At 39.3% G+C, this 20,639-nt stretch overlaps 1 protein-coding gene across 2 annotated transcripts; it reads left to right on the top strand.

Annotated features, from left to right (window-relative positions):
- Positions 1–711: 711 nt before the first annotated feature.
- ddx11 (DEAD/H (Asp-Glu-Ala-Asp/His) box helicase 11) lies at positions 712–20,367 on the top strand. Of its 2 annotated transcripts, XM_051656130.1 has the most exons (27): positions 712–759; positions 876–1,045; positions 2,242–2,466; positions 2,570–2,656; positions 4,102–4,238; positions 4,321–4,372; positions 4,450–4,557; positions 6,055–6,142; positions 6,276–6,484; positions 9,283–9,435; positions 9,531–9,577; positions 9,732–9,811; positions 11,474–11,515; positions 11,642–11,709; positions 11,855–11,893; positions 11,974–12,100; positions 12,728–12,856; positions 12,951–13,063; positions 13,207–13,279; positions 13,376–13,479; positions 15,284–15,433; positions 15,552–15,620; positions 15,770–15,870; positions 18,065–18,149; positions 18,242–18,317; positions 18,792–18,946; positions 19,941–20,367. In XM_051656130.1, exons 2-27 carry the CDS (start codon positions 917–919, stop codon positions 19,974–19,976), a joined length of 2,682 nt encoding a protein of 893 aa, XP_051512090.1. In that variant the 5' UTR covers positions 712–759; positions 876–916; the 3' UTR covers positions 19,977–20,367. The 2 variants fall into 2 exon arrangements, with proteins under 2 accessions (XP_051512090.1, XP_051512089.1); XM_051656129.1 differs by having other exon boundaries at positions 725–1,045.
- The last annotated feature ends 272 nt before the right edge of the window (positions 20,368–20,639 follow it).

The following is a 20,639-nucleotide window of genomic DNA, read 5'->3' as shown; positions in this document are numbered from 1 at the left end:
CTTATAAAACAATGTGTACAAAGTTGTACTAATTATTATGGAAGCCTGTTTTCGTTTTCCAGCCTTTATTGTTTTCACTCGCATTGGAAAGTGAATAATGTGGTGTATAGCATATTACATTTTTAATAATTGCCAAATACTAAGTGACTCCAGTCAGGCTTCCTAATTAACCAATTGGCCCGGTTGCTAGGATGGGTAGCGTCACGTTGGGTTAACCTCCTCATGGTTGCTATAATGTGGTTCTCGCTCTCGGTGGAGCGCGTGGATGCCACAGAGAATAGCGTGAAGCCTCCACACGTGCTAGGTCTCCGCGGTAACGTGCTCAACAAGCCACGTGATAAGATGCGTGGATTGACGATCTCAGACGTGGAGGCAACTGAGATTCATCCTCCGCCACCCGGATTGAGGCGAGTCACTACGCCACCACGAGGACTTAGAGCGCATTGGGAATTGGGCATTCCAAATTGGGGAGAAAAGTGGAGAAAATCCAAAAAAAGAAAAGAAAAGAAAACAGACTATTTTAAGAACACCATTACTAAAGTAAAAAGTAAGGAAAGGCCTGATAAAATCAACTGAGGGGAACCAAAATGTAATTCTGGAGTTCTTTTCGTTTTTCATGAGGGAGTGGAATTTGATGCGCGTCCCTATCATGTAAGAAGTTTTGCCTCGTTTCCATTGGCTGAGGGGGAAGACTGGCGCGTTTGTTTGAGGAAGTGTACATTCTCATAACGTGTTTTTCTTGATATGGAATAACATGTGGTAGCGTTACATCCCTTCAGTATATTTACAGTAATTTATGATCTCAGTGGAATTGTCCGCAAATACAGGCGGGAAGCTCAACTGTTCAGTTGATGTTATGTTTGGTCTCTGTGTAGGATTCTGACTCTTGGAGAAGACTGATTCTGGTTTTTATATCATGGACAGCAAGAGTGGTCGGTTTCCTTTCCCGTTCCAGCCCTATACGATCCAGGAGAGCTTCATGGAGACACTGTACACTGCTCTGGATCAGGGGAAAGTCGGTATATTTGAGAGTCCCACTGGCACGGTCAGTATTATGCAGATCAGACTAAATCACTTAATCAACCTTCATATTTTAAGGAACGTTCAGTATATACGAAATGCTGCCAATTAGTAAATCCAGTTAGTAAAAACAAACAATCACATTTACAGAACTGTACTTTACTCCAGTGTTGGGTAAGTTACTTAAAAAAAAAAAGTAATTAATTACTAACTACTAATTACATCTTCTACAGTGTAATTAGATTACTGTATTAATTACTCTGGCTGAAAAGTAATTGCATTACTTATTACTAATTACTTTCTAAAATCCTGATCAACCTCGACCAGATGACAAATACAAGGATAGACAATGAAACTGTTCTTTTAATTCTTTCAAATAAATCATATAAAATCAAATAAATTATTCATGACCTGGCCAAAGAATTTAAAGGGGCGGCGTTAAATTAGAAAACATAAATTTTAACATTAGACGTTAAATTTTGATTTTAAATTCACCATTGTTTTATATAGAATTGTTCTAGAGTCTATACAGTATTTTACACAATTACATCAGAAGTAACTGTAATTAAATTACTGAAAAGGTAAGAGTAATCCCTTACTTTACTTTTTTTTTCAATGCAAATGTAATTTAATTACAGTAATTAATTACTTAGTAATGGATTACACCCAACACTGTATGGAAGTTTATGGGGCAAGACATTCATATTTTTGTTCAAGCACTTTTATTCATTCTTCTGTACAAAATTTGTGATATCTGAGCTGTAAAGTTGGTCCTAAAATTGGTGGGATTACTTATCTAGGCAGATGATGCATAACAGAATTCCTGCAGGTGTATGTAAATAGTCTCTGATCTGATATCCTTGCACATATTACACGAATGTTACCGGGTTTAATGTTTTTACAGGTACTTACAATGTAAGTGAATGGGGCCAAATCCATAAACATTTAAATACTCACTGTTTCAAAAGTATAACATAATAATATAATAAAGTTATATCCAATTTTACAACTTCCTTCCCAGTAAGCAGTGATTTAGACAACTTCACAGCTCGAGTAATACGGCAGTTTTAACAGAAGAATTAATGGAAATGCTTTTATAAAATTATAAGCTTCATTTCTGCTTTTAAACCCTCCCAAAATCGGAGGTAATCGACTGCATGTCACAGCTTAACTTGTATTGAATCTGAAACATTCCTTAAAAATTTTGTTTGATCTTTTCAGGGTAAGTCTTTGAGTCTTATTTGCGGTGCACTGACATGGCTGAGAGACTATGAAGAGAACAAGAAACAGGAGGCAGCCAGGTTTCTGAATGGTGAGACTGAAGGACCGGAAAAACAGACTGAAGCTGTAATGGACGGGAACAATGCCACCAAGCCATCAGAGCCAGACTGGGTGTCTGAGTTTGTGCAGAAGAAAGCCGAGAGAGACATGGTGAACAAGTTAAAGGTAGAAGAGCTCTTAGGGACTTTTGTACAGAACATTCAAGATCATTCAAAACAAGTCATGTGTTTGTAAGAGGTTTATTAATTCTCCTAATTCTATTAATTAGGATGAGGAGCTGAAAAGGAAAAGGAGAGAGGAAAGACTGGAGATGATAAGACACAACGCCCAGCTCCGATATACTATGAAGAGAAAAGTGAGTTTTTGAGCTTGCTTTTTTGTGAGTGTTGTGTATTTGGGACTATATCTTCTAGCAGTTTATTTAACATTTTCATAACAATTTATGTCCTTTATATTTTCTAGTATGTAGTAATTATTTTATAAAAGCAGTAAGACACTCAAGCCTGTGCTATATTGTGAAAATAGTAACAACGGAAGTTGTTGCAGACTATATTTACAATGTAGAACACCTTCTCGCACATCATTACTTATTTAATATTATATATATATATATATATATATATATATATTAGGGCTGTCAAACGATTAAAATAATTAATTGTGATTAATCGCATATTTTTTTTGTAGTTAATCGCGATTAATCGCTATATGCTTCATCCAGATGTATTTTTCAGTCATCCACACAAAACCTACCCCACCAACAGAGTTGAACAACAGAAAATGAACACAACTCAATTCAGATTATGTACAAAATATGGTAGTTGTAAGTGTATTACGACAGGATTCATTTGCTTCTTTTTGTGGAGTTTTAATAGACATGCAAAAAAGTCTGCACTTTCATGTACCATTGACAACTCTGTGCAAAATACATCAAAAACTCATTTTAGACCCTGGTCACAATTGTAACCGGTGGGATTTTTTATATCCCCTTTCCTCCAAATTTGGAATGCCCAATTCCCACTACTTGGTAGGTCCTCGTGGTGGCACGGTTACTCACCTCAATCCGGGTGGTGGAGGACAAGTCTCAGTTGCGTCCGCTTCTGAGACCGTCAATCCACGCATCTTATCACGTGGTTCGTTGTGCGTGACACCGTGGAGACTCACAGCATGTGGAGGCTTATGCTACTCTCCGCAGTTACAGAAATACTCAAACCAACCCATCTGGCACCATCAATCATGCCACGGTCCAAATCACTGATATCATATTTTTCCCATTCTGATGGTTGATGTGAACATTAACTGAAGCTCCTGACCTGTATCTGCATGATTTTATGCATTGCACTGCTGCCACACGATTGGCTGATTAGATAATCGCATGGATGATTGTTGGTGCCAGATGGGCAGGTTTGAGTATTTCTGTAACTGCTGATCTGGGATTTTCACACACAACAGTCTCTAGAAATTATTCCTAATGGTGCCAAAAACAAAAAACATCCAGTGAGCGACAGTTCTGTGGACAGAAACGCCTTGTTGATGAGAGAGGTCAACAGAGAATGGCCAGACTGGTTCAAACTGTCTATGGTAACTCAGATAACCACTCTGTACAGTTGTGGTGAGAAGAATAGTATCTCTGAAAGCTATTCTAAGATGCGGGTTGGCACTGTATTGGTGGCAGTAGGGGGACCTACACAATATTAGGCAGGTGTTTTTAATGTTGTGGCTGATCGATGTGTGTATATGTTTTTTTTTATATATATATATATATATATATATATATATATCTTTTATGTGTCTCAACAGGCCACTGAAGATGACGAGACTGTAAAGTTGCTGCAGCTCAGCAAAGAGGGGGTGGAGTCAGAAGCACATGATCCAGAGGAGGAGGGGCTTATTGTAGCCGAATATGAGAGTGATGAAGAGGCCACGCCCAAGAACAGGTATTGATTGTTTTTTTGAATAAATAATTCTGTGGGTGGGCGTGTCTTTCAACCTTCTAATCTTATACTGTACCCTTCTCAGGCTGTGTGATGATGACGATGATGAAGATCTGGAGGAGGATCATGTCACCAAGGTGCAACTCTTTCCACCCTGTTTCAGAGAACTGCAAGGTGTTTGTGCATGTTTAATGTGTATTGTGCATGTCTTTAGATTTATTACTGTAGCCGAACTCACTCTCAGCTGGCCCAGTTTGTGCACGAGGTGCAGAAGAGTCCATACGGGGCCACGGTTCGTTTGGTTAGTCTGGGCTCCAGACAGGTAAGCATGCAGACTAATTTGTTCTTTCCCTATCCTCCCATGTTCATATTACTCATTGTTTGGGTAACTTAAACTGGGCAGAAGATGGGACTCAACAGGGAGAGTAAATGTTAAAAACTATGTGTTATTTTATGTCTTTGTGCATGATGAATATAAAGGGGGAGGCTTTAGTGTTTAATGTTTTGTTATGTTGAAATTTAGAAGAATTTCTGTTTTGTAGTTTTGAGGATTAGCCTACCATCATAGCGAAGAGTGGAGCGTGAGCCTACGTAGGTTGAGGACCAAATCATTTTGAGTATTCTACATATTGCTTTGTTAATTTTTTGGGGATTTTCTCCCCTTTTTCTCCCCAATTTGGAATGCCCAATTCCCAATGTGCTCTAGATCCTCGTGGTGGCATAGTGACTCGCCTCAATCCAGGCGGCGGAGGACGAATCTCAGTGTCTCCGTGTCTGAGAATGTCAATCCGCGCATCTTATCACGTGGCTTGTTGAGCACGTTACCGCGGAGACATAGCGCACATGGAGGCTTCACGCTATTCTCTGCAGCATCCACGCACAACTCACCACGTGCCCCACTGAGAGCGAACCACATTATAGCGACCACGAGGAGGTTACCCCATGTGACTCTACCCTCCCTAGAAACCGGGCCAATTTGATTGCTTAGGAGACCCGGCTGGAGTCACTCAGCATGCCCTGGATTCAAACTCGCGACTCCAGGGGTGGTAGTCAGCGTCTTTACTTGCTGAGCTACCCAGGCCCCCCATATTGCTTTATTCATTAAGTAATTGCTGTTGCGATTCTTGCAAACCATAGCATAGCGACCAAGTTGCGCTCAGAAGTGCTTCCCACCAGCATGTATTTAGCATGCTAACATTGTCTGTCATTAGCTAGCATATCACTAAAAGAGATTCATTTGAGTTATTTTGACATGTTCAATTTTGTTGGGTTTACTTGATTCAATTAGGTTGAAATTACACTGTTATTTATTTTAATTTAAGAAAACTCATTTCAAACTTGTGGAACCACTGTCCATGACTGAATCAAGTTCAGCCAAAGAGTTATTTTTTAGAGTGTGTGATTGCAGTATATCTATAAGTTAAAAGCATTTACAGGTACTTTGCACTACTTTTACTGCCATTAGAAGAGCTATGGCTCTTCAGGGCATTTTCAAAGTATGGCTTTAGACAAATTTTGACAAAAGTAGCAGTTAGACTTGTCTAATCGCTTCGAAAAGTAAATGCACATCTCCCCTCAACAAGCTGCATGATTTGATATACTGTATCATTGATGTCTGTGACACAAACAATGCGGGATGAGTCTTGCACGACTTGATGTTAAGGGTTCATTTAAATCCCTAACCCTCTGTATGAGCACTAATATTAATAGTCTTGCTTGTCTTTGGCCAGTTTTCAACATTACATCATATGAACGCATTGATGCATCCATGTAAGGCAAAACAGATGATGTCATACCCGTTTCATTTTGCACTTTTCAGAACCTGTGCATTAATCCAGAGGTCGTGCGGCTCGGAAACGTTCAAATGATGAATGATCGTTGTTTGGAAATGCAGAAAAACAAACATGGTGAGAAACACAAACTCTGCCAATTTAAACATAGCGTTGTTGCTGATTTAAATGACAGATTGGGTACAGATCAGGAGAGACAGACATAAATAGATTCAGCATAATGATATGTACGTGTTTCACACAATTACAGAGAAACGAGACAAGGAGGCAGACTCTGAGCCAAAGCGCCGTCGTGGTGTTGCCAAGGCGACGTGTGCCTTCTCGGGTTTTGAGAATTTGATGTCAATGAGGGACGAGGTGCTGGTGAAGGTTCGAGACGTGGAACAGCTCCTACAGCACGGGCGGGACAAACACACCTGCCCCTATTACAGCACACGCTTGGCCATACCTGCAGCTCAGGTGCGCATACTGCACACACACACACACACACATTAGATAAGTAGGTTTTCAATTGATTTTGCTTTAACTCCCAGATTTTGCATTGGTCACAAGTGGTGAACCAACACAGGGCAGAAGCAAACAAACATTTCTTTAAAATCGAACATTGCAATGCATCAATATCAGTATGTACTGCATAGGCCCAACAATAAGTTATTGAGTGCTTCTTAAATATAGAAGGTTTCATGCTCTCGGCAACCAATAATTCACTGCACAAAACACATTTTGGCCAGCACAAACGATGTTTATCTTTGTTGCTTGTGAACCCATATTTAATAAACAACCATCCATGTTGGCATCTGTCTAATTTGGCTAGCTGCTACTAAGTGACAGGTGAATTTTTTGGCAAAATACTGTAGAGTTTCATGGGACACGCGTCATTTGACGTGAACAAAACGGGCTTTCTCCTCCCTTTTAAAAGTTGATGAGACAATTTATATTGCTGTCCTTACAATGTTAGTTACATTTGTTTTATTTCAGGGATCCCTGGAAATCCTGGAAATATCAGGGAATTTTAAAATGGTGTTTTCTAGGCCTGGAAAAGTCACAGAGATTGATAAAACCTTAAAAATCTTGGAATTGTCTATAGCGAATGTAAAGTTTTCGAGATTTCCTCTGCTATGAATGAGTAATCGATTAATCGAGTACTCATTCAGTTTTAAAGGGGTCATGAAATGCTGTTTTTTTTTTTAATAATTGTATTATCTTCCCTGAGGTCCACTGATAATGTCAGTAAAGTTTTTTTGCACCAAAACCTCAGCGGCTCCTTTAATGTAACGTCAATGTAAACACCCACTGTTCTGATTGGCTAACATCATGCAGCCATATTTGAAACTCAATTGGGAGAGAACACGCAAGCTCTCCACAACATTATAAAACTACATTTAAGGATTTACACATAATGCACATCGCATCCGAATATATTAAAATGTTCACTCAAGCACCAACAGAAATATCAAACAGTCATGACATATGAAATATTCATGAATTAAACTGTTTACTCACAGTTTTGCGGTCAAGTCCTAGTGTTTTAACTGCCTCATTCTTTAATAACAGCTCCTTTGAATAGTATTATGACTAGTTCACAAGCACTCCATGCTGATAGCCGCACATACACAGTTCATAGCACGATGAATAGACACACACATAGGTGTACTGAGGCGCAGATCACCAGAAGCACATCCAAACTGTCAAAGACGTCCAGCTAGTGCTTGTTTACATACACTAACAATTAAAAATAGCGCAAATGGGCGCAAGAACAGCAAGACGTAAAGCAGCTGGATGAAACTGAATGGCATCTCTGTTTCTGAATTGTAACTTGACACGCATCTTTTAAAAGCGGTGTGATAAACATGACAACGGTCAAAGATGTCTGTCTAGTGCATATGCAAAAATAAAAATGTCAAAATTGTGCAGATGGGTCTCGTTTGGTGTTCAGGAATAGTTGGTCACACAAGGCCTGTCTCTCTCCCTCTCTGTTTACGATACAAACTCATCGCTAGTGGGCGGGGCCAAGGGTGCGGTGACGTGTGTTGTGAGCCGTGTAAGTACAACTGAGCAATGTCTCGTGACGTCACCGTTTTCAAAACGAGATGTTTCAGAAAGGTGGGAACTGTAAATGCTCTTTTTAGACTGGGGAGGAAGTTTTGGAGTGTATTTTTTTATGTGTGAGTGCGAATGGTTGTTGTTCATGCATAGTGCTCATTTTTTCATAAGCAAAACAAGTTAAAAGTTTTAAAGTACTCGATTACTCGTATGTTAGAGTACTCGACAAAACAAAAATGACTTGAAATGCCTATTCCTACTCTAAAAATATCTTATCAGCTAAATATTGCTTTTGTGTAGAGTAAGAGGACGTTCAGTAGAAATCAACATTATTGTTTTTTTAATGACTGACACGATACGAATTATTTTTGTGTTAAAGTGTTTGATAACTGATAAGCATAACCGATTTTTTATTCTTGTTTTATTTCTGCTTTTAGGCACATTCACAACTTAATCCTTTATCACTAAACCTCCAGTAAACTGCTTTACAAAACTTATATTGCGCACAGTATACAAAGTATTAATTTGACTAGTTTTAGTTGCAATGTACACTTGTTCAAAGCCCCTTACCTAATTAATATATAAAATGTAAGGTCTTCATTGGTAAACCTGACATTAAAGAACTGATAACCAATTAAGTGAAAAAGGTTTAAATATCGGTTAAAAATATCGGTCAAACCGATTATCGGTCTATCTATCATTCTAGAACATCTAAATGTTCTAAGAGAACAGAATGCAGGTGTCTTGAGATGCTTTTTAACCTGACACGGCGACTAAAAAAAATGCAAGACGCTGAAAAAGACAGTGAAACGCGGCACAACGGTCAAAAATGCAGAAGGAAAACAGTTCTTTGTTTGAAAGGCCCCTCAAACTTGCGCGCAAACCAAAGTGATGTCCGATTTGTGAGAGAATCATACTTTTGGGTCAAGGATGGGTCAAAGCGGCTCACCTATCAGTCTGATTCATTAGCGAATTGGTCTGAATCAAAATGATTTTTTAAATTCTGTATCCAGTAATCACAAAAGCCTGGAAAAGTCAGGGAATTTTACTTGGTCCTAAAGGGTCAGAACTCTGTTATTTGCATTTATAATTGTGTTTCCTGCTGTTCGTGACCCTAATAGAACAGATCTGCGACCTGAGAATCACACACTCGCTCGAACAAGAACTCTAAAACTGTTGTCCTTGTTGCCCTTCTCTCTCTGTCTTGATTATAGGTGGTAGTGTTGCCCTATCAATCTTTGCTCCATGCGTCCACTCGCAAAGCATCCGGGATCAAACTAAAGGATCAGATTGTAATTATAGATGAGGCTCATAATCTGACTGACACAATCTCAGCCATACACAGTGTGGAAATCAGCGGAGCACAGGTAAACATACGCAAACCGACTAGAACTCACTATACACACCGTCACTCAGCACTGTTGACTAACGAGTGTTTTTTTTTTTTTGTTTGTTTTTTTAGCTCTGCAGGGCTCATTCACAGCTCTCCCAGTACTCTGAGCGCTACAGGTAAAAATACATCCTCCTAAAAATAAAACACAAGTTTTAAAAATGTATAGCAATGGTTTATTTTATTTTTATATATTCATTAGCTGATATTGATATTATTGTGTTCATGTATTGGCATAAATGTCATTGTGTTGGATGGGTGTGTCTCCTGCAGAAGTCGATTGAAGGCCAAGAATTTGATGTACATCAAACAGATCCTCTTTGTGTTGGAGGGGCTTGTGCGCACACTTGGAGGTCAGATGTGTGTGAGATTGTTTTGTATTTGTGCGTTTCGTCATCTCTGTACGGTGGCCCAGAAATGCACAACACAATGAAATTTTCAAAGCAAACAAAAGTTCAAAATCTGCCACAACACAATGAAATTAGGCCACAACACAAACAAATTAATCCACAACACAAATTAAACCACAACAAATAAATTCAGCCACAACACAAATAAATTAAGCCACAAAACAAATTAAGCCACAACGCAAATAAATTAAGCCACAACGCAAATAAATTAAAGCACAACACAAATACATTAAAGCACAACACAAATAAATTAAGCCACAACACAAATAAATTAAGCCACAACATAAATACATTAAAGCACAACATAAATACATTAAAGCCACAACACAAATAAATTAAAGCACAAGATAAATACATTAAAGTCACAACGCAAATAAATTAAAGCACAACACAAATACATTAAACCACAATGCAAATAAAAGCACAACACAAATAAATTAAGCCACAACACAAATAAATTAAAGCACAACACAAATAAATTAAGCCACAACACAAATAAATTAAAGCACAACATAAATACATTAAAGCCACAACACAAATATATTAAAGCACAACATAAATATATTAAAGCACAAGATAAATACATTAAAACCACAACACAAATAAATTAAAGCACAACACAAATAAATTAAGCCACAACACAAATAAATTAAAGCACAACATAAATACATTAAAGCCACAACACAAATAAATTAAGTCACAACGCAAATAAATTAAAGCACAACACAAATACATTAAACCACAATGCAAATAAAAGCACAACACAAATAAATTAAGCCACAACACAAATAAATTAAAGCACAACATAAATACATTAAACCACAATGCAAATAAAAGCACAACACATATAAATTAAGCCACAACACAAATAAATTAAAGCACAACATAAATACATTAAAGCCACAACACAAATAAATTAAAGCACAACATAAATATATTAAAGCACAAGATAAATACATTAAAGCCACAACACAAATAAATTAAGTCACAACGCAAATAAATTAAAGCACAACATAAATACATTAAACCACAATGCAAATAAAAGCACAACACAAATAAATTAAGCCACAACACAAATAAATTAAGCCACAACACAAATAAATTAAAGCACAACACAAATAAATTAAAGCACAACATAAATATATTAAAGCACAAGATAAATACATTAAAGCCACAACACAAATAAATTAAGTCACAACGCAAATAAATTAAAGCACAACATAAATACATTAAACCACAATGCAAATAAAAGCACAACACAAATAAATTAAGCCACAACACAAATAAATTAAAGCACAACACAAATAAATTAAAGCACAAGATAAATACATTAAAGACACAACACAAATATATTAAGTCACAACGCAAATAAATTAAAGCACAACACAAATACATTAAACCACAATGCAAATAAAAGCACAACATAAATAAATTCAGCCACAACACAAATAAATTCAGCCACAACACAAACAAATTCAGCCACAACACAAACAAATTCAGCCACAACACAGCTAAATTAATTTCCTTTGTAAATTTCATTGTGTTGTGCACCTCTGGGCCTCTGTATCTTCGCACTGATTTATTGCTGTTGTGTTATTTTAACAGGTAAAGTGGGTCAGAATCCAAACATGCAATCCTGTCAACCAGGTAAACAAACACAACCCCACACACAAACACACTCATTATAAGAAACTTCACTGCTGCTTGTAGTGTTTCCTTCAACATTGACTATTTCTCTGAAAATATTTTGTTTTGAAATGCTTCACACATCAGGAAGTGAGCTGCTGACTATCAACGACTTCCTGTTTAAGGCTCAAGTTGATAACATAAACCTTTTTAAGGTACTACAAGCACGACATCAGTGCATTCTGGAAATAAAAACTAATTTCTGATGTGTACTAATACAAATCAAGCAATTTAAATGACTTTCGTCTAATATCAGTTAGACTTATTCTTAGTATAGTTTAATCCGTTTGTCTTTCTAAGGTTCAGAAATATTTTGAGAAGAGTATGATCAGCAGGAAGGTGAGTAGACGGACACATTTATAACTCTGTTTTAAAACGTGAAAACATACACACACTGATGCTCTGTGTCCTGTGTGTAGCTGTGTGGATTTGTGGAGAAATATGAAGGCATCGGTGTAAACACACACTCCAGCTCTACAAACAAAGAGAATCGTCGTATTGAAGGACTAGGACGTTTCCTTCAGACGCTGCAGAACAAATCTACAGGTACAATCCTACACCCCGACCAACATTTAAATTCAATATAAGATCAAAATTGATCCTATTCTATATCTCAGGTCTAATTGTGCATGATTCATCAGTACACAGTATTGTAAAGAATGTATTTGTATATTTCAAATGATAATTTATATTAAAATGCAACCACTTTCTGTCTGTGAAATGACTTCTTTTCTGCTGATGTAACCATGCATTGCTTTGTGTCTTTATTAGTGGTGTTTGCTAAGACAAGCATCTCTATTACTATTGTTCATACTTAGTAACAAACTGTTTATGCTACAAACATGAATTATACCTCAAATTGTGCAGCTTGTTGAAAGGGGATGTGCTGTTGCTTTTCTGAGTGATCCAATTTTCTATTTTCAACTGGCGGACAATAAACTGGTGAATACATTTCATTCACTTACATTACAGTAGGGACCCAAGCCATACGTGAGGGCTCTTTTGATTTGGCCCAGCAAGCAACCACCCAGAACAATCCAGCAACTACATAGCAACTCATTAAAAAACATTCCAAACACCTTAGCGTAGCAACTCCCTGGCAACCACCCACAACAACCTAGCATTGTGGCAAAAATGTAAACAAATGTTACAATGTACTTGTTGATGTTTTAGATCTTGCAGAACAGCAGGTGGCAGTAGAGGACAGACCCGTAATGGCTTCACCAATGATGCTGGTGGAGAGTTTCCTATTTGCCCTCACTAATGCCAACAAAGATGGACGAGTCATGATGCAAACGCAGGGTTAGTGGAGTTTGAGAGAGCACATATGCATACATGCATGTACCTTTTGAAATTCTCTCTCACACTAAATCCTCTCGTTCCTGTCTCTCTTCAGCATGTCTGTCCCAGAGCAGTCTGAAGTTTCTCTTGCTGAACTCTGCAGTTCACTTTGCACAGATTGTCCAGGAGTGCAGGGCTGTGATCATCGCCGGGGGAACCATGCAGCCTGTTAGCTTACACAAACACAGAGAGAACCATTCATTTCACATGGACTAATAGATATAGTGACACAGCTGCCCCGGTTACATAACCTTAAATAAACTGTGTGTGTAGAATGCTGTGTAATACTGTTTTTGTATAATGGGTTGCAGGTTACAGATTTTAAAGAGCAGCTTTTGTTTTCAGCTGGGGTAACGGAAGACCGTATTTTAGAATTCTCATGTGGTGAGTTTGAGTTATTATGCATACAATGTGTATTTCTTTCTGCCACTTTTAGCAATGTTGTTTATGATGTGTGTAACATTGGTATAATGCCTTCAGGTCATGTCATACCCCCTGAGAACATCCTGCCCATAGTCCTTTGCGCTGGCCCCTCAGGACAACAGTTGGAGTTCACTTTTCAAACTAGGGACACACCACAGATGGTAAAACATACACACACGCAAACCAAAATGTCACAGATGGCCCAATGCAAGCTCAACAAAAAAACGAATTTCATATAATTGCAACAAAATACACATTAGCAAGCAAAATGAAGGTTCTGCATTTTATGCCAGTGGAAATGGAAACTAAAGGTGCGGTGTGTAATCTCTGCACTACTAGCAGATGATGCAAAAATGATTGCCTGTTTCCAAACAGGTTTCCCACACAAAGGGTTGCCAACTCTCACACATTTAATGTGAGACACACATTTTCAGGCTTGGTCTCATGCTCTCACACCACTTGCATTTCTTATTTCTAAATAATTCTCAAAAGTTAAAAACGTTAATGGGGGGCCTGGGTAGCTCAGCGAGTGAAGACGCTGACTACCACCCCTGGAGTCGTGAGTTTGAATTCAGGGCGTGCTGAGTGACTCCAGCCAGGTCCCCTAAGCAACCAAATTGGCCCGGTTGCTAGGGAGGGTAGAGTCACATGGGGTAACCTCCACGTGGTCGCTATAATGTGGTTCTGGCTCTCGGTGGGGCGCGTGGCGAGTTGTGCGTGGATGCCGCGGAGAATAGCGTGAAGCCTCCACACGTGCTACATCTCCGCAGTAACGCGCTCAACAAGCCACGTGATAAGATGCGCGGATTGACGGCCTCAGACGCAACTGAGATTCATCCTCCACCACCCGGATTGAGGCGAGTCACTGCGCCACCACGAGGACCTAGAGCGCATTGGGAATTGGGCATTCCAAATTGGCGAGAAAAGGGGAGAAAAAAAAACATTAATGGAACAGTTAAGGAACTGGAAGTGTTAAATTCTTTCCGATTCCCATTCCTGCTCATGCCATTGTTTGAGCCAGGTGATGGCATGTGGGGCCGCTGAATCAAACAGTGCAATGTTTTGAAAGCACCACAGAGCCACAGTGTTTACACAAAATATACGAAAGGTTTACTTTGCATATTAAACTGGGAAGAAATTCATAAATTGGAGAAAGTATTTTAAATGAATAGGCCTAGTTCACCCAAAAATGAAAATTCTCTCATCACTTACTCACTTTCATGCCTTCCCAACCTTCTTCTGCTGAACACAAATGAAGATTTTTTTAGAAGAATATCTCAGCTCTGTTGGTACCTCACAATGCAAGTGAATGGTGACCAGAACTTTCAATAAAATCACTTAAATGCAGCATAAAAGTAATCCATAAGACTCCAGTGGTTTAATCCATGTCTTCAGAAGTGATATGATAGGTGTGGGTGAGAAACAGATCAATAATTAAGTCCTTTTTTTTACTATAAATCTCCACCGTTGACCAGCCCTGACCAGTAGGTGGCGATATGCACAAAGAACGCAAATTGCCAAAAAAAAAGAAGAATGTGGAAGTGAAGATTTATAGTAAAAAAAAGGACTTTAAACTACATCCTTTTCTCACCCACACCTATCATATCGCTTCTGAAGACAACCACTGAATTCATATGGATTACTTTTATGCTGCCTTTATGTGGTTTTTGGAGCTTCAAAGTTTTGGCCACCATTCACTTGCAGTGTATAGACTTACAGAGCTGAAATATTTAAAAAAAAATCTTCCTTTGTGTTCTGAAGAAGATAGAAAGTCATACATATCTAGGATGGCATGAGGGTGAGTAAATAATGAGAGAATTTTCATTCCCTTTAACATTGGAAAAAAATGCTTCACCTTTAAGTTCATCTGATCACTGTGCATTACTGTATAATCAGCTGTAGTGGTTCCAATAACATATTGTCAGTGTGATGAGTTTTATAACTGTATTTGTTGACTTGCATTAGATGGAAGAGACGGGCCGTGTTTTGTCCAACCTGTGTAATGTAGTGCCGGGGGGCGTGGTCTGTTTCTTCCCCTCCTACGAATATGAAAAGAGAATTTTGGGACATTGGGAGAGCACTGGAGTCCTGCAGCGCTTACAATCTAAGAAAAAGGTACACAAACATAGACACTTCCCTTTTGCCTTTATTTATGCAAAGTCAGCTCATAATTTGTGGAAGCTATGTTTGTCGCATTTGCAGTTGGAGTTCAGATGCTTTTTGTGTGTTTCAGATATTCCAGGAGCCGAAAAAAGCCAGTCAAGTTGAGCAAGTGCTCAGTGACTACTCCAAAAGTATACAGGTTTGTTAGTGCATACGTACATGATTGTATAGATTTAATAGTAACACAGACATTTATACAGTGTACAATTGCATCTTACATATTAGTAAAGCAGGAAATGTACAGTAAATAATATTGCATTGTAGAATGATAAATTTTTTTCCCTGCAGCGCAACATTAATGCTGGAAGTGGCCAGTCGGGGGCGCTGCTTTTCTCTGTTGTTGGAGGAAAAATGAGTGAAGGAATTAATTTCTCAGACGAACTGGGCAGGTTAGTAAGGCCATCACTATTTTCAGAGTAGCATACTGTAATAGTTAAACGAAGGGCAAGGAGGCGGCGGGAACCGGCTGAACAGTCAACATAAACTTTAATTATATAAATTAACTTAAAACAACAAAACATAAGGACACAAACACACATGCAGTGCAGCCACGTGCGTCTCTCTCTCTCGAACTGGGACCTCCGGCTCCCCTTTATCTCGCTCTCCCGCTGATCAGCTGATTCAGTGGCGGCCGTGCACCATCACGGGCAGGCCACGCCCTCCTCCTCGTTACACTCCTCCCCCGCATGATTCAGGCGGTCCACCCCAACTCCTGTAAACCTGAGGGAGAGATGAGGGGAGGGGTGGGGAGAGGGAAAGGGCGAGCGGAGACACACAGAGAGAGGAGCGAGAGAGAGAGAAGAACTTGCTCGCTGGCTCCCGGACGCACTGTTGGCCGGTCCTCAAACGCTCCTCTGGCGGACGGAACTGCTCCTCTCCTTCGGTGGACAGCAGTGGTTCCTCCAGCTCTCGGCGGCCGGCAGCGACCCCCTCCATCCCCTGACGGATGGCAGTGGCGAGGACTCCCCGACAGCGAATCCCTCCTCCCTCCCGGGTTTCAGCACCACTGTAACAGGTAAAGGTGGGTGAGGAGGCGGGAATTGGCTGAACAGTCAACATAAACTTTAATGATATAAATGAACTTAAAACAACATAAAACATAAGGACACAGACACACATGCAGCGCGGGCGTGTGCGTGTCTCTCTCTCTCAAACTGGCGCCTCCGGCTCCCTTTTATCTCACTCTCCCACTGATCAGCTGATTCAGCGTGCACTATCACGGCCCGGCCACACCCTCCTCCTCGTCACACATACTATGATTCTACTTTTACTATTTCTTCTATACCTGGGTGTTCAGAGCAATTTTAGGCAATTTTATGTCCCAGGGTTCGATTTTATTAAAACAGATTTCATTTTTTTTTCTTTTTGCTATAAGAAGGTCTTATGACATGTTAAGCTTTGAAATGAAAATTCTCTCATCATTTACTCACCCTCATGATATCCCAGGTGTGTATGACTCTCTTTGTTCAGCAGGACACATTTGAAGAAAAATAGAAAAATATCTCAGCTCAGTAGGTCCTTAAAATGCAAGTGGATGGTGATCAGACTTTTGAAGCTCCAAAAATCACAGATAGTCAGCATAAACGTCATCCATACGAAAAAAGATAAATATTTAAGTGCTTTTTTAACCTAAATCATGCTTCCGGTCAGCAGTGGTATGCATGTGTGACATAACCACTTTGGCACGTGAGACATGCGAGAGCTGAGGCACGTGCAACACACATGGAAGGACAGCGCTGTTTACAACTGATTAGTAGGAACTCCGTTCAGAAACTTCACTGGTTTTGGTTTAGATCTGTATTTATCTGTTTCATTACTCACAATGGTGCGTTTGTGTGCTATCCTGGATGTCTCAACAGAGAGAAGAACGTGAGATTACGTCTGTACCATGTCAACACGAATACGTCACACGAGAGACCACGCGATCGAACCTCTCTTGACGTAAACGTAATACTGCTGCTGAGCAGAAGCAATGATAAATACAATTTAACATGAGCAGTTTTTGTTGAAAAAGTACTTACATATTGATCTTTACTTGAAGATCCTTAGAAGACATGAATTTAACCGCTGGAGTCGTATGGATGACGTTTTTATGCTGACTGTCTGTGATTTTTGGAGCTTCAAAAGTCTGATCACCATCCACTTGCATTTTAAGGACCTACTGAGCTAAGACATTTTTCTATTTTTCTTCAGATGTGTTCTGCTGAAGAAAGAAAGTCACAATACAGAATTTGAGATGTGCTAAAAAAATGACAGTGGTGGGAATTTGCATGGCTTTCAGAAAAATGTACTAAAATGTCTCCTGTGATACATGTACACACATTATTAGTAGACAAATTCAAAGATTGTGTAACCGACATTGCAGTGTGCTTAACTTGACTGGAAGTAATATTTTATATTACTAAGCAATAATTTCATCATTTATAAAAAAAATCAAGAAAAAAAAGTGTACACTGCGTAGTAGCACAAATAGTCCATTCCGAACATAGCCAGTCTTTAAAGGGCTTGTATCAAATTTCTTCCATGAAAGCATGTTCCTGTTTAATCTTTGAATGAAACGTAAAGCTCTTTGCATGTGTTCAGATGTGTGGTTATGGTTGGAATGCCGTATCCCAACATAAAGTCACCGGAGCTGCAAGAGAAGATGTCTTACCTGGACAAGCACATGGTGAGACTTCATAAAGGACGCTATATAGATGGGAACTGCCGGAAACAAACGTGCCATCTGTAACACAGTGTGTCTCTCTGCTCTCGTCACAGCCTCATGTAGATGGTAAAAGTCCTGGGAAGGCCTTGATTGAGAGTCTGTGCATGAAAGCTGTCAATCAATCTATTGGTAGGTGGGGCCAAGTACTGAAATCTGAAATAGTTCACCCAAAAATGGCAATTCTGTCATCAGTTTCTCACCAAATTACTCATGTTTTCCAAACACATTTGACTTTCTTCTGTCTGTGGAACACAAAAGGAGATGTTAGGCAGAATGTTAGTGTCAGTCACCATTCACTTTTACTTGTTTGGTGGCTCATGCTAACATTCTGCCAAATTTCTCTTTTTGGAATGTGTTTGGAACAACGGGAGTGAGTAAATGCTAACTAATAATTGTTATTTTAGGGTGAAAACAAATATCCCTATAAGACTTCCTTGGATTCAGTGCTGTGTTAAACATAGGGCAAACAAATGCAGATTGTAAAGAGATGTAATTAAAAATCATGCAATTTTGCATAGGAACAGTCTTTAAGGTGTGTGATACATGATAAAACAAACTATAGGTCAGTGTCTCACTCGGTTTTTGACTTCTTAACCGATGCAGGTCGTGCAATCCGTCACCGTGGCGATTATGCATGTATTGTGCTGTGCGACCATCGTTACGCCCGAACAGGCACGCTGCAGAAACTTCCAGATTGGATCCGATCCAGCACACAGACGCAAACTAGCTTTGGTCCAGCCTTCGCCAGCATCAGGAGGGTAAGATTTTGTGCATGGCTGTGCATGTGTAGTGTGGATGCATACTACACATTGTTTACTGCATACTTTTAAATAATGAATTCAGTGGCGGAATTCAATGAAAAGGTTCGAATCCAGGGCGTGCTGAGTGACTCCAGCCAGGTCTCCTAAGCAACCAAATCGGCCCAGTTGCAAGGGAGGGTAGAGTCACATGGGGTAACCTCCTCGTGGTCGCGATTAGTGGTTCTCGCTCTCAATGGGGCGCGTGGTAAGTTGTGCGTGGATCGCGGAGAGTAGCATGAGCCTCCACATGCTGTGGGTCTCCGCGGTGTCATGCACAACGAGCCACGTGATAAGATGCACGGATTGACAGTCTCAGAAGCCGGATTGAGGCGAGTAACCGCGCCACCATGAGGACCTGCTAAGTAGTGGGAATTGGGCATTCCAAAATTGGGAGAAAAGTGGATAAAATAAAAAAATAAAATAATGTGAAACAGTATGCAATATGCAATAATGAAGAAAGAAAGAAACAAATTGCAAGCAATAGAACTAATAAAAACAATAAAACAAAGATATAAATTAAGAAAACAGTTCTTGAAGTTTTTAACAGCAGTATCAAGTATTTGAGAAATGTAACAAAACTGCTTAAATAGCTGGTCTTCTCTGTATGATTTTAACACATTAAGATACTAAAATTATCAGTATACTGTAAGCTGTGCACAGGATACATACTGCATACTACTTTCTTAAAGATATCTAGGTAGTATGCCATTTCGAACTGCAGATAAATATGTGAGATGAAGTGGAGGATGCAATCATAGCTGAGTGTTTGTGCTCTTCACTCCAGCTGTCTGCTGTTTTAATGAGCCAGATAGTGCATGTACAAGTATTAATATGAGTCTGTGCTCTCCAGCTGTGCTCTCTGCATGCAGGTCTGCTCTAATGAGAGGAAGTTGTTGATGACAGGATTTGATAGCAGTATGTTCCCTGTTTGATCATTTATTTGATTCCACAGTTTTTTCTGGAGAAGCGACAGAGACCGCAGCTCTAAACAGACACGAGGCCATCGACTCGCCAGAGCTGAGCTGCAGATGTATAAATACTATGTGTGTTCTGCATAATGCATGTTTGTTTGACTGCTCAGGCCTTGTAAATGATTTAGGCAGAGTTCTGCCACTCTGCCCTCACGTTCTGCATTTCAGCATTTGTGTTTCTTGTTTAGTTCTGAGAACTTTGATTTCATTAAAGCTGCTCTATACGAGACTGAGACAAAGACTTGGTCTCTGTTTGTCAGGATTGGAGTCATGATCCAGACCAAAACTACACTCCTTAAGACCCTGTACAAGTGCAAAATTATTTTATTAATTTTAAAGGAATATTCCGGGTTCAGTATAAGTTAAGCAAAATCGACAGCATTTGTGGCATAATGTTGATTTCCACAAAAATAATTCTTACTCGTTCCTCCTTTTCTTTAAAAAAATAAAAAATTGAGGTTACAGTGAGGCACTCACAATTGAAGTGAATGAGGCCAAATTTTGGAGGGTTTAAACACAGAAATGTGAAGCTTATAATTGTATAAAAGCACTTCCATTGAATTAATTTAATAAAACTTGTGCATTATTTGAGCTGTGAAGTTAAATCTTCGGTTTTACGGTCGTTTTAGGCTTAGTGTTACATCAGCATGGCAATGAAGTTGTAAAATTGGCTATAACTC

This window comes from Myxocyprinus asiaticus, chromosome 26 (assembly GCF_019703515.2).
Source record: "Myxocyprinus asiaticus isolate MX2 ecotype Aquarium Trade chromosome 26, UBuf_Myxa_2, whole genome shotgun sequence".
Classification (NCBI taxonomy): domain Eukaryota; kingdom Metazoa; phylum Chordata; class Actinopteri; order Cypriniformes; family Catostomidae; genus Myxocyprinus; species Myxocyprinus asiaticus.
The sequence above is the reverse complement of the archived record's forward strand: the minus strand, read 5'-3'. Positions and strand labels throughout refer to the sequence as shown.

Bases quoted from the DNA above. Each gene is read 5' to 3' on its own strand.
- ddx11 (XM_051656130.1), top strand. From the start codon at position 917: ATGGACAGCAAGAGTGGTCGGTTTCCTTTCCCGTTCCAGCCCTATACG. The intron at 4,558-6,054 runs GTAAGCATGCAG...TGCACTTTTCAG, and splicing joins TTAGTCTGGGCTCCAGACAG to AACCTGTGCATTAATCCAGA. The intron at 18,318-18,791 runs GTAGGTGGGGCC...TAACCGATGCAG, and splicing joins AGCTGTCAATCAATCTATTG to GTCGTGCAATCCGTCACCGT.